Here is a 12,297-nt window from a genome sequence, read left to right as displayed (position 1 = left end):
TATGTTACTCATTTTTAATGGCATCAAGGATTACAAAGGGAGTTGGAGAATTATACTTTTCTATATTAAAGAAACTTTATAATTTCTGCTTTAAAAGAATAAGTGCACTCACATGCATTTAACTTAAATTAAAAATTAAAGTTTGTCAGCAAACTATCAATGATGATTATAGTTATTATTAAAATGACTACCACTTGAACGTAGACTTAATAGTGATTCTTTTTTCTGCAGTTAAAAAATTCGCACAAGAAGAGATTGCTCCTTTGGTTTCAACCATGGATGAAAATTCAAAAATGGAAAAATCAGTAATACAAGGCTTATTCCAACAAGGGGTATATATTTTATAATTCTTCCAATTTCTGTAGATACTTTCCAGTGTTAACACTCAATGTGTTCTTTTAAATTTAGGGACTGTAATGAGCATAATGAACCCTTTGTTTCCTAGCCAAAAATGTCTGTGCTCTCTGTTCATTGGAGGTCTTCATTAATATTTTATACTTAAAATTTTTAGTAGTTGAATTAACATTATATATGGAAATATTGTGTTTTTTAAGAAAAAGGTTGGCAGTGAGAGAGTGATTTTTTTAGAGCAGTGGTTCTCACCCAGGAGCAGTTTGGCCTTCCAGGGGGCATGTTGCAGGCATCCAATGGAGTAGGAATAATGCACTGCCCTTTGCACCACTGCAGCTCTTTCAAATGAGGAAATGATGATGGAGAGAGCAGATCATCAAGTTTTTCGGACTCCAAAGCCTATTTCCTTAACCCTATGTCACAGCATCAAGGGATACTGCTCAGCATCCTGCAATGCATAGGACAACTGCCGAGGCAACAATAAGATGCCATAGTGAGGGTTCATTCTACCTGAGTCTCCTACGCTTGTGCTCAGCTTAGACACTTAGAAACGGGTGACATCTGAATTCCATGTTAAGCAGGGTAACAGATTTCTAACTTTTTAAGTCACTAGACCTTTAGTGAAACAGACAAAAAAGATTAAAATAGAACTACTTTGATTATGGCTAGAAGAGGTTATAAGGGACTCCAAGGAGGACATTTAAAAATCACCCCAACACTCCTGATTTCTCCCTTCTCCATAGATGCAAAGTGATTTTTTTAAATACTAAGGATGGCACAGAATTAGTCACTGCTATTCATAGTAATTGTCCTAAATTTCATCTGTCATCCTGTTTGAAAAATAACCTTGCCACTTAGCCATAGAGTTTCATTTCTTCCTATTTTAAAGTGACCAGCTTTTAGTGTTTTTTCCAACTTTGTGTTAGCAAAGAAACTCTTGGGAACATGGAACCTTATGTGGAGCCACACCAGGTCAATCAGAAGTCCAGAACATAAGACAGACAGACTGAATAAATCCATCACTAGCTAGCTTTCACTGTCGTGGTTTATGACCCTGTAGGCTTCTCTGAGGCCTCTCCTGAGGTGGTAGACCTCAGAGGCCTTATGCTCCTAGTACCCAGCTCCATAAATTGTTTCTGCTTAGAGTAGTTCCAGTTACCTAACACCTGTTGTCTCAGCTCTTTAGTTACCTGACACCTATTTTCCAGTTGAGAAGTTCATGACTTTTTATAGAGAAGCAGTATCTCCAATGGCTGCTCCAAATATTATAGTCAGGTAGCTTTCAGGCCTACTAGTCTCCAGGCATGCCCAGATCCTCAGGTTTTCCTCAGAGAGCATCATTTCTGGTTCTCTCACATTTTAATCATCCCCTTTGTGTTTCTGCCTTCATAGCAGCAAAATCTTTCTTCATCCTGAAACATGACAGCCATAACCCTGACCATACATAACATGGAGTGATTCCCAGAGAGTATAGTGAGAATTGGAGCATTATCATTTATCCATTACCAGCTGTAGGTCTTGATTCACATGTTCACATGTTCCTATCTGAAATAAAGTCTCTTAAAAATGGAATGTTGGGGCTGGGCTTGTGGCTCAGCAGTAGAGTACTTGCCTAGCATGTACAAGACACTGGGTTAAATCCTCAGCACTACATAAAAATAAATAAATAAAGGTTATGTCCAACTACAACTAAAAATATATATATAATTTTTTAAATATTTATTTTTTAATTTTAGGTTGACACAATCTTTATATCTATGTGGTGCTGAGGATCGAACCCAGTACCTCACGTGTACTAAGCGAGTGCTCTACCACTAAGTCACAACCCCAGCCCTCTAAAATATATATTTTTTTAAAAAGTAAAAATAAAAATGGAATGAGTGTTACCCAGGAAGATTCATATGTCAGACTTAGGAGTAGTGACTGATCAGTTGGCCTGTATCAAGGTTATTAGAAGTCTGTGGCCAACATTTTGTTGTGTTTATCAGGCACCTGTGCCTGGTCAAATGTGACTCCAGCAAATAGTGCCAAGTATTATCTGCTAGCCATCCTAGACTTGCTAAAATTACAAGTGGATTGGTCATTCAACCCTTATCTCAGCTGAAATTATCAAGAAACCTGTCTAGAAGAGATTATGCTAAATGAAATTGTAAATGTTTCCCCTTGAGGGCTAGTCATTTTCTTCTATTTACTTATTATATTCAAAGTGGTATAAAGGGGATAGTGTTGAAAGACCAAAACAACTCCTATAATTATTAGCAAGAAAGGACATCAGGTTATGTTTATATTTCATAAGATATTTTCTCATTCCTTTCAGTTATTCTTTAGATCTGAGGTGTTCCCCAAAAGCTCATCTTTGAGACAATGCAAGAATGTTCAGAGGTGAAATGGTTATTTTTATGAGAACTTTAACCAAATCAGTAGATTAATCCACTGATATGGATTAACTGGGTGGTAACTGTAGGCAGATAGGGTGTGACTAGAGAAAGTAGGTCACTGGTGGTATGCCTTTGGGGTTTATATTTTGTCCCTAATGGACAGAGCTCTCTCTCTCTGCTTTCTGACTGCCATGTCCTGAACTGCTTTTCTCTGTCATGCCCTTCTATCATGATATCTTTCTTCACCTTGGGCCCAGAGCTATAGAATTGGCTGACCATGGACTGGACCTCTAAAACTGTGAGCCAAAATAAATTTTTTCTCCTTTATGTTGTTCTGTTCAGGTCTTTGAGTCACAGTGACACAGAGAAAACTTAAACAGAATTTGATTCTGAGAAGTGGGGTCATTACTATGACTAGGCTGACTGTGTGGTTCAGAAGCCTTTGGAGCTGGTTTGTGAGGGGAGGAATTTTGAAAAGATTAGAAATACAAACTGGAAAAGCTTTAGAATGTTGTGAGTCCAGTTTAATGGATGGCTGGTGGGAACTCAGCAGAACAGAATGCCAGTAGGACTGCAGACAGTAAAGACTGGGCTCATGAGGTTTCAGAGGAGAGGGAGGACTTTATTGGAAATTGGGCTAGAGGCTGTTCATGTTAAGTTTTCTGTTTTCTGGCATCCTGAGACTTTCTGTGAGGCTGAATTTAAAGATGATGGACTTATTAATCTGGCAGACAAAATTTCAGGATAGCACAGCATTCAAGGGGTGGCATAGATATTTCTGGATGCTTTTAACCAAGTTTAATCAGGAGCAGAAAGCAAAGCAGAAAGATTTGAAAAACTTGCAGTTTGGCTAGGAAAGTACCAGTAAAGCTAGGGCTGAGGTATGATTATTAAAGACATTACAGCAGTATAAAGAGATGCTAAGTACTTTGCACAGAGACAATGGAAAAGATGGCATGAGAGCTTCTCAGGAATTGGCAAGACCACAACCATATCAGGCTCAAGGGTGTAAAAGTTAAAATTCCATTGAGTCCTTGGGGGAACACTGCTTTGCACATGGGGACCTAGGAAGTTAATTTACACTTCTCAGCCATCCGGCCGGACTCAGAGGCTGCTATAGCCATGGTCCCAGGAGGCTTGGCTACTACTCAAGGTGGTGGCAGACCTTGGTGTCAACCACATAGTGCCAGTTCTGCAGGACTGAAGAATTAGAGTTCGGGGTTATGGAGGCCCCCACCAGTATTTAAAAGGAAGGCTTCGGAGGCCAGGCAGAGTATAGCAGAGTTGGAGTTCCTATGATCTGCACTGAAAGGATGATGCATGAAGATGTGAGAAGGAAGCCTAAGCTGCGGTGGAGACCCACAGATTGAGAGATGCTACTAATGTGGAACATCTGCGGAGGAAAGCTGCAGGAATCGAGCAGACACAAGCCAAGAGAAAGGTCATGTGAGCTGCAACCAACAAAGCCATGGGGTGAAGCTGCACAAAATTTGGAGAAAACTCACAAAGCCATGTCCCCAGATGCTGGATGTGGAGCTACAAAACTTGTATGGCCAGCTGGATTTCAGTCTTCCGTCTTCCTATACTCCTCTTTCTCCCTTTTGGAATGGAAATGTTTATTCTGGACCATTATACATTGGATATATTGTTACTTGCTTTTGATCTTGGCTCATAGCTAAGTTTGCCTTGAGTCTCAGACATTGACTTTGGGTAATGCAAAACTTAAGACTATGGAGACACTTAGAAATAGACTAAATATATTTTGCATTTTGAGATGGGCTTGAGTTTGGGGGGTCCAGGGGTGGAATGTTATGGTGTAGATATAAGGTGTCCCTCAAATGCAAGAATGCAAGGAATTTCAGGGATGAAATGATTAGATTACGAGAGCTTTAACCTAATTAATGCATTATTCCACTGATATGAATTCACAAAGTGATAACTGAAGGCAGGTAGGACATGGCTGGAGAAATGAGTCCCTTAGGATTTATATTTGGGGTTTATATTTTGTCCCTAGTGCATAGAGCTCTCTGCTTTCTGACCACAATGTCCTGAACTGCTCTCCTCTGTCATGCCCTCTGTCACAATGTTCTTCCTCATCTTGGGCCCAGAGCTATGATGTCTGCCAACTAGGGACTGAATCTCTAAAACCATGAGCCAAAATAAATGTTTCTTCTTGAGATTTTCTTCTCAGGTCTTTTGGCCACAGCAATGCAAAACTGACTAAACACTCTTAAAAGCACTTTACCTCTTATTTTCATTTTTGGAGGCCCAAAAGAAAATAATAGGTCTAGAATACAATTTTATTCCTTTCCAAAATAAATTATTTCTGTTACAATTTTTTTTCATTTACTGATATCAAATTAGCCACAGTAGCACACACCTGTAATCCCAGTGACTTGGGAGGCTGAGACAGGAGGATGGCAGGTTTAAGGCCAGCCTCAGAAACATAGTGAACCCTGGCTCAACATAAAAATAATAAAAAGCAAATAAAAAGAACTGGGATGTTTCTCAATAGAATGCCATGGTTTTATTCCCCAGTACCAAAGATTAATTAATTTTTTAAAAACTAAAAACATCTATGTTTACAGTGTATTTTTAACTTTTCTTGCAAGAAATTTTCAGGCATAAAAATAGACTGCTTAATCTGTTTTCTTGTTTTTCCTTTAGTTGATGGGTATTGAAGTTGATGCAAAGTATGGAGGAACAGGATTCTCATTTTTTTCCAGTATCCTAGTCATAGAGGAATTAGCCAAAGTTGATGCATCTGTTGCTCTCCTATGTGACCTCCAGAACACAATAATTAACAAGCTGATTAAAAAACATGGAACAGAAGAACAAAAGACCACCCATCTTCCTAAACTGGTTACAGAAAAAGTGAGTTGAAAATGAGTTGTTGAAATGGTTTGGTCTTTTCTAAGTTTGCAATATTTTCAGGAGAAAAGTAGCTGCAGTGTTAACTTTTATTATCTAGGACACAATGCAGCACCATAAATTAATCAAGCGGTGCTCAGTAAGCCGGGGGGAAAAAAAACTCTGCTTCTCATTTTCTACTTGGATATTTATACAGTAAAATTATTTCTTTTTGTCACAATTTTGTTTTCCAATTCTTTTGTTGATAGTTTCATTTGTGTTGAGTTGGCTTTCTCCTCTAATTATTAGAATTAATTTAGATAAACTTAAGCATGTATTCTCAAGTCTGCAAATTTGTCTTAGGCAAATAGTGTGGTAGTTTGAGGGAAATAATACTGTGAGAGTACTGTTTTGATAAATATAGACTTTTTAAAAAGTAGCTATGGGTTTTATTTACAAATGTCCATTTTGCTATAAGCATTTGTCATGCAGAACATAAATGCAATTGTTATTTGGACTTTTTTTTTTCCTCATGTGTGTAGATAGGAAGCTTCTGCCTTTCAGAGACTGGAGCAGGTAGTGACCCCTTTGCTTTGAAGACCAGAGCTGATAAAAGGGGAAATTACTATCTCATCAATGGGTCAAAGATGTGGATTAGCAGTGCTGCACATGCAGGACTCTTCCTGGTTTTCGCAAATGTGGACCCTACCCGTGTAAGTTTGAAAACAAAATTTCTTCTCTTTTCCTCCTCATCTTTTCTCTTTTTCTTTCCTCCTTCCATTTCCTTTGTAGGACTTAGTCTTAAATTTGTATTTTCCTTGGTACTGAAAATGTGAGATTGAACTGGCATCTTTTCACCTTATTTATTAATCTCTTAAAATATTTTGACATAATTATTAATTACATGAGACCATTTGTTATTTATCTCCTAATATGCTATATAAGAAGCCAATCTTTAATTTTATATGATTTCAAATTTTAATAGTGAAGAATTTAAGTACCTATTAGTACATTTATTTTTAAGAATGTTTTAGAACTGGTCACAATGACATGTAATCTCAGCTACTTGGGAGGCTTAGGTTGGGGGATCACAAGTTCAAGACCAGCTGGGAAACTTAGTGATACCCTGTCTCAAAATTTTAAAGAATTTTAAAAGACTGGGTATATAGAGTGTCCCTGGGTTCAATCCCCAGTACCACCAAAAAAAGTATATTTTTAATATTTCCACTAATTATATTTCATTTAATTGAATTGAAAAACTTTAAGGTATTTAATAAAATTAAATTTAAAACATGGAATTCTCATAATCATATTATACCTTTGTAAAGGTCGGGCGAGAGTCGGAGGAAGAGACCACCAAGAGACTGTCTCATGCAACAGCAAAGGGTTTATTTGGGGACCAGCATGCTGGGGCTCAGAGCTCACTTGAATAGAGCAAAGAGAGAGAGCCCTGAGAACAGCTTAAGCAGAGCTTATATACTTTCCTTGGAGAGGGCAGGGAGGGAAGTTACATTTTGCAGTTTGGCAGTTGGGGACAGCACATTCTGGGAACAAGATTAGAAAACAGTTCACAGTTGGGGACAGCACATTCTGGGAACAAGATTAGCAAACAGTTCTTAAGATTTCAACAGTGTTTTGTTAAGCATATAGAAAAACGGAGTGACAAGTACCTATATTATTAACCTTTCACCTTATGACAAAATAATTTTAATATCCATTATGGTTTCTGAAGAAGCAAAAGAAATGGCAAGGTTCCTGGTGTTGTATCTCACATCTTCCACTTATTTCATAATGCACACATTCAGAGTTCTTTCCTAAGTATTCTAAAGTCTATTTTTAGTTTTCTTTTTCCTTGGAACCCTTTATGAACAAGAGATTTTATAAATCCACGTGGAATTTTAAATCTTCTTTCTAGGGATATAGAGGAATCACCTGCTTCCTAGTAGATCGTGACACAGAAGGCCTTCATATAGGGAAAGCAGAAAATAAACTGGGCATCAGAGCTTCTTCTACCTGCCCAGTAACATTTGAAAATGTCAAGGTGGGTATTTAAAATAATCAATAAAGTATTGTGAAAGGAGCTTCGGGTGGTACCATAGGGAGTGTGGGTGTGCAAGAGAGCTATCAAAATACTAAGTGGCAAACGGTACGCACAGGAGAGTGTTTTGTGGAATCCTAAAAGTGCTCTTAGGTTAAGTTGTCACCAGAGTACTTTTCATAGTAGTTTAGACCAGAGTGGAAACCTTTCTGCCCAGTAACTGGCCTCGGAAGAAAATGCTGAGAATTAACCTGTTATGTTTTATAACTTGCATACTTCTGAATGACTACGACTTTATAAAGCTTGGTGTACTTGTGAAGGAAGTCTGGTGTCAGTGCACCAAAGGCCACAAGATGGGGATGTTGCTCAGTGAGAATGAAGAGCAAGGAGGTAGCACCCCACAAAACAATATAGCTGGAGTGCTGAGGCTGAGGCTCCAGAGCTTTTAAACAGGCAGGACAGGTTGTCATGGGTTTCCCATCACTCATAGTGGAGCTTGATCTTCATGCACCTGTGTGTCTGGGGAGGGGGTAGGAGATGACTTTACAGTTGTCATTTGGGTCTGGCTACTTCCCTTTCCTGACCTTCTGATTCTCCCTTTTCTTTCTCATTCTTTCCCATTCTGCCCTGCTCCCTCTCCTAATTGCCTATATTATAAAGCTAAGTATTTTTTATTGTTCCCAATCTGAATCTTTAATCTTATTTTCAAGTACATTTTAGTCTGTTTTCTCGTTCCTCCTTTTTTCTCTCTTTTGCATGCACACAGGTATGTATACACACACTACACACATGCCTCAGTTGACTTTTAAAAAAGGATGAATCATCTCAACAGAAGAAACCATTATTTTACAAGTACTTCATGTTTTTTATAGTTCCTAATGATGTTATCTTACACTATTAATATACACATAAGAATTGGAGGAAAATTGTTATTTATGCAATTGATGAATTGTTCAACATTCCCTTTTTCTAGAGTCATTCATTCATTTATTGAGCAGACTACTAGGCTCTACACAATGCAATAGTGAATAACTGACTTGGGAAAGTAGTTGTAGAGACTTGGAGAAATCAGCAGATAATCTCATTAGATTTTAATAAGTACTGTGATCAGGTACTATCACACAAATTGGAAGTATATGAGCCTTTAAATATGTGTGTAATCAAATCAAATTATATCAAATTAAATTGAGAAAAAGGTGCACATTTGTATTTTCAGGTTCCAGAAGCCAATATCTTGGGACAAATTGGCCACGGCTATAAGTATGCTATAGGAAGTCTTAATGAAGGCAGAATAGGAATTGCTGCACAGGTAAGTCAAATTGTAACTCTTCCACAATATGAGCCAATCAAAATGTAAAAATAAAGAAATACAGTAAGACCAATGAGAATGTGGAAGCTTTTGAACACAAGATGGCACCCTTCCCTTACATGAAATGAAAGAACGGCTTGTTATTTCAGATTCCACTTTAGTCAATTATGTAAGTACCCAGAGAACCAAACAATGGCTAAGAGATAACATGTTTTCTATTTTGAGAACACTGAAGTATTATCTAATACCTGACTCAATAACTTCTAAAATGTATTATAAGTTAAATATGTAATTTTTATAAAATCAGCATCTCAAAGCATGAAATTCATTCTGGAAGACATCTTTTAAATTAAGAATAAATACATATTCTCTGTGATCTCTGACTCAAACAATGAAAGACTCACTGCTTAGGGTTTTACAAGTGTGAAAATGGAGCAATTGTTTGTGGCACATGAAATAAAACAGCCATAAATAAATACACAGTGTAATTTGAGAATTACTCAAATTTTTAACAGATTTACCCTATTGTATATATTCATTTTATATTAAATGACATTATTTTCTAGATTAATAAAATGAATAAAGGCTTTAGTTTATTATAAATATGTTACTTTTATAGAACATTTATTTTATAGGTGAATATCTGAAATTCAATTTAGAGCCTTTAGATTTTGATGTACATTGATATACATTAGCAATTGGAATAGTTAAATGTTAGAGTATTACTCCAGATATTTTCCTGCTGCTGTTAATTTGTTAACAAACTGTTCATTTTGGTGCTGGTAATTAAGTCCAGGGCCTTGAATATGCTAAGCATGCCTGCTACCCCTACTGCTGAACTACATCCCCAACCCAACAGAGTGTTCTTTAGATCAGTAATTAACCTAAGTTTCCCACAAAGCTAGGTAATATGTTACTAAAGAGCACTGGCATATCTATCCTTTTTAAAGTTTTTCTGTGATTTAATTTCATCAGATGTGGCATTAAAAACTACAGTACCAGACCTGATTTTTCCCAGGCATTTAAATAATAGAGATGTTCTGGCAGTAAAATACACAGCATGGTCTTTAGTATAATTACCCCAAGTTATCTTATAACCTAATGAAAAGTTAAGGTCAGATAGTTATTATGTCTCTGTGGATGGCTTTTAGAGGAAGAGGCACAGGTAACAGAGTGAACTGAGGTCATCCATCCTCAAAACACTGCAGTTGGAGAAAATTTGGTTCTTCAGTATTTTTCATGGAAACATTTTACTGAGATGAAATAGCTTATTTTGATTGATAATTAAAATTTCAGTCTTTGTTTCAGTATAGGCTATTGTTTCCATGCTTTAAACTCTAGTTATGACTGACATCATCTTTTCTTATAGCCAGAAGCATTGAGCCTACTGCCTCACTTTAAATTGGGGTTTGTGGGGATTTGTCCCTTTAATTTTCTTATGTTCTTTTTTTGTTTTTGTTTTGTTTTTTTGTTTTCAAGTACTGGGGATCAAAGCCAGAGGCACTCTACCATTGAGATACATCCCCAACCCTTTTAATTTATTTGATACAGGGTCTTGCTACTTTGCCAAGGTGTTAAATTTGTAATCCTCCTGCCTCAGCCTTCCAAGTCACTGGGATTACAGAAATGAACCCCCATGCCTAGCTGTTCCTTTAATATTTAACATAATCTTCTGTTCTGCAGAGAGTTCAAAGGAAAGGCTAAATGAAAATATGAATGAGCATTAATGAAATATTGATGTTTTGGGGCATTCCCCCTAAAGCTTTAACTATTGATTTTTTTTCCTTTTTAAAAACCTCCATAGTTTGACATAATTAGTGATTTAATAGCTACCTAATGTTGAAATTTAGAAACCATTTATAAGCTCAAATCATTCAATAGATATAGAATTGATTAGCAGTGACATAATTCAGCTAAAATTGTTAAACACCATCCCTTATTCTTCAAACTTGTAAATTAATGATTTTACCAGATGCTATCAGTTGTTCTCAGCCTTATCTGTGCATTAAATCACCCAGAGTTTTAAAATGCGGATGTTTAGAACACACTTAACCACCTCCTCTACTTCCAAGATTTGGATTCAGTTCTTATACTCAGATGTTATATCCAAGCATGGGTTTGTTTTAATCAAGTTCCCCAAATGATCCTAATGTGCATCCAAGTTTGGGAAGTCCTGTTCTATTATGTTCTGATGTTTCTTCCATTGGAACTTTCATTAATTATAGGCAAAATGGATAGGAAGGTAGAAGGTTAAGAAGTGATCTTCCATATTTGACTTCTGGAAGGACTGGAGATGACACTACTGTCTTGAAGGCCAGTTGTGGGCAGAATTTCTATGGCTCACTTTGTGCCTAGAGGATCAGAGCTTAAAGAAAAAGATTCCTGAACAGTAGCTTAGTTGCATGAATACAGCCATGCCAGAAGATTTACTCTGTCCTAGAATTAAATACACTCATATTTATACGACACCAGTCCAGATTTTCTCCCAATTACTGGAAGTTCAGTTCTATAAATGCAATAGATAAAGATATATAGTTAATACATACCTCAGCACTTTGGTAGATCAAGTTTTCCTCCTACTCCATCTGTTCAATCTGCTAGAAAAGTAATTTATGACTTGGGTAACTATAACCATAAACTTGTGGAAAAGTGAGAAATTCTGGTTTTCTTTTCCTTCTTTTTTTTTTAAACAGATGCTGGGACTGGCGCAAGGATGCTTTGATTACACCATTCCATATATTAAAGAAAGGATACAATTTGGCCAAAGAATATTTGATTTTCAGGTACATAATTAGACTGTTCTAGTGTCCCAGACTCTCCTCTCTTCCAGTTGATAAGGAGCTTTGTTGAAAATCCATGGAGGGAATCACTGGAGAGGATTTTAATGGAGGGAGGAGGGCAGGAATAGGCCTCTGAGCGTGCACTTTTACATGCTTTGATCTTTGTCAAGGGTGGAACTGTCATCCTTGTGTTCCAGCTGTGCTGTGACATGGGATGTCTTGGTGAATTTTTCAGAGATTTCTCCTCACTGCTTCATAAGTACAGGACATGAAGTCTGAAGTCAGACTTCATGGATTCAAATCCTAGTTCTGCCACTTGCACATTGTGTATCATTTTATCTGAAAAGCTTGGGAACAGAAGTGTTGCAGATATCAGGTGTTTTTAGATTTTGAAATATTTACATAGACATAATAAAACATCTTGGGGATGGGCCCCCCATCTAAACACAAAATTCATTTATACCTCAAATACATCTTATATACATAGCCTGAAGGTAATTTTATATGATGTACTTAATGATGTTGTACACAAAACAAAGCTTCATGTTGTAGATTTTTTCACTTGTGGCATCATGTTGCCATTCAAAAATT

General features: G+C 36.9%; 1 protein-coding gene across 1 annotated transcript in view; it reads left to right on the top strand.

Annotated features, from left to right (window-relative positions):
* Nucleotides 1-12,297, top strand: part of Acadsb (acyl-CoA dehydrogenase short/branched chain) — a 45,314-nt gene that overhangs the window by 20,308 nt on the left and 12,709 nt on the right. The window contains exons 3-8 of the mRNA XM_005320745.5: nt 232-332; nt 5,397-5,603; nt 6,122-6,292; nt 7,495-7,620; nt 8,834-8,926; nt 11,620-11,709. Coding sequence (XP_005320802.2) covers nt 232-332; nt 5,397-5,603; nt 6,122-6,292; nt 7,495-7,620; nt 8,834-8,926; nt 11,620-11,709 — 788 coding nt within the window. The remainder of the gene's footprint in view (nt 1-231; nt 333-5,396; nt 5,604-6,121; nt 6,293-7,494; nt 7,621-8,833; nt 8,927-11,619; nt 11,710-12,297) is intronic.

The sequence above is a fragment of the Ictidomys tridecemlineatus genome, chromosome 1 (assembly GCF_052094955.1).
Source record: "Ictidomys tridecemlineatus isolate mIctTri1 chromosome 1, mIctTri1.hap1, whole genome shotgun sequence".
In the NCBI taxonomy this organism is placed as follows: domain Eukaryota; kingdom Metazoa; phylum Chordata; class Mammalia; order Rodentia; family Sciuridae; genus Ictidomys; species Ictidomys tridecemlineatus.
Note: the sequence above shows the minus strand (reverse complement) of the source record. Positions and strands in the feature narration are given on the sequence as shown.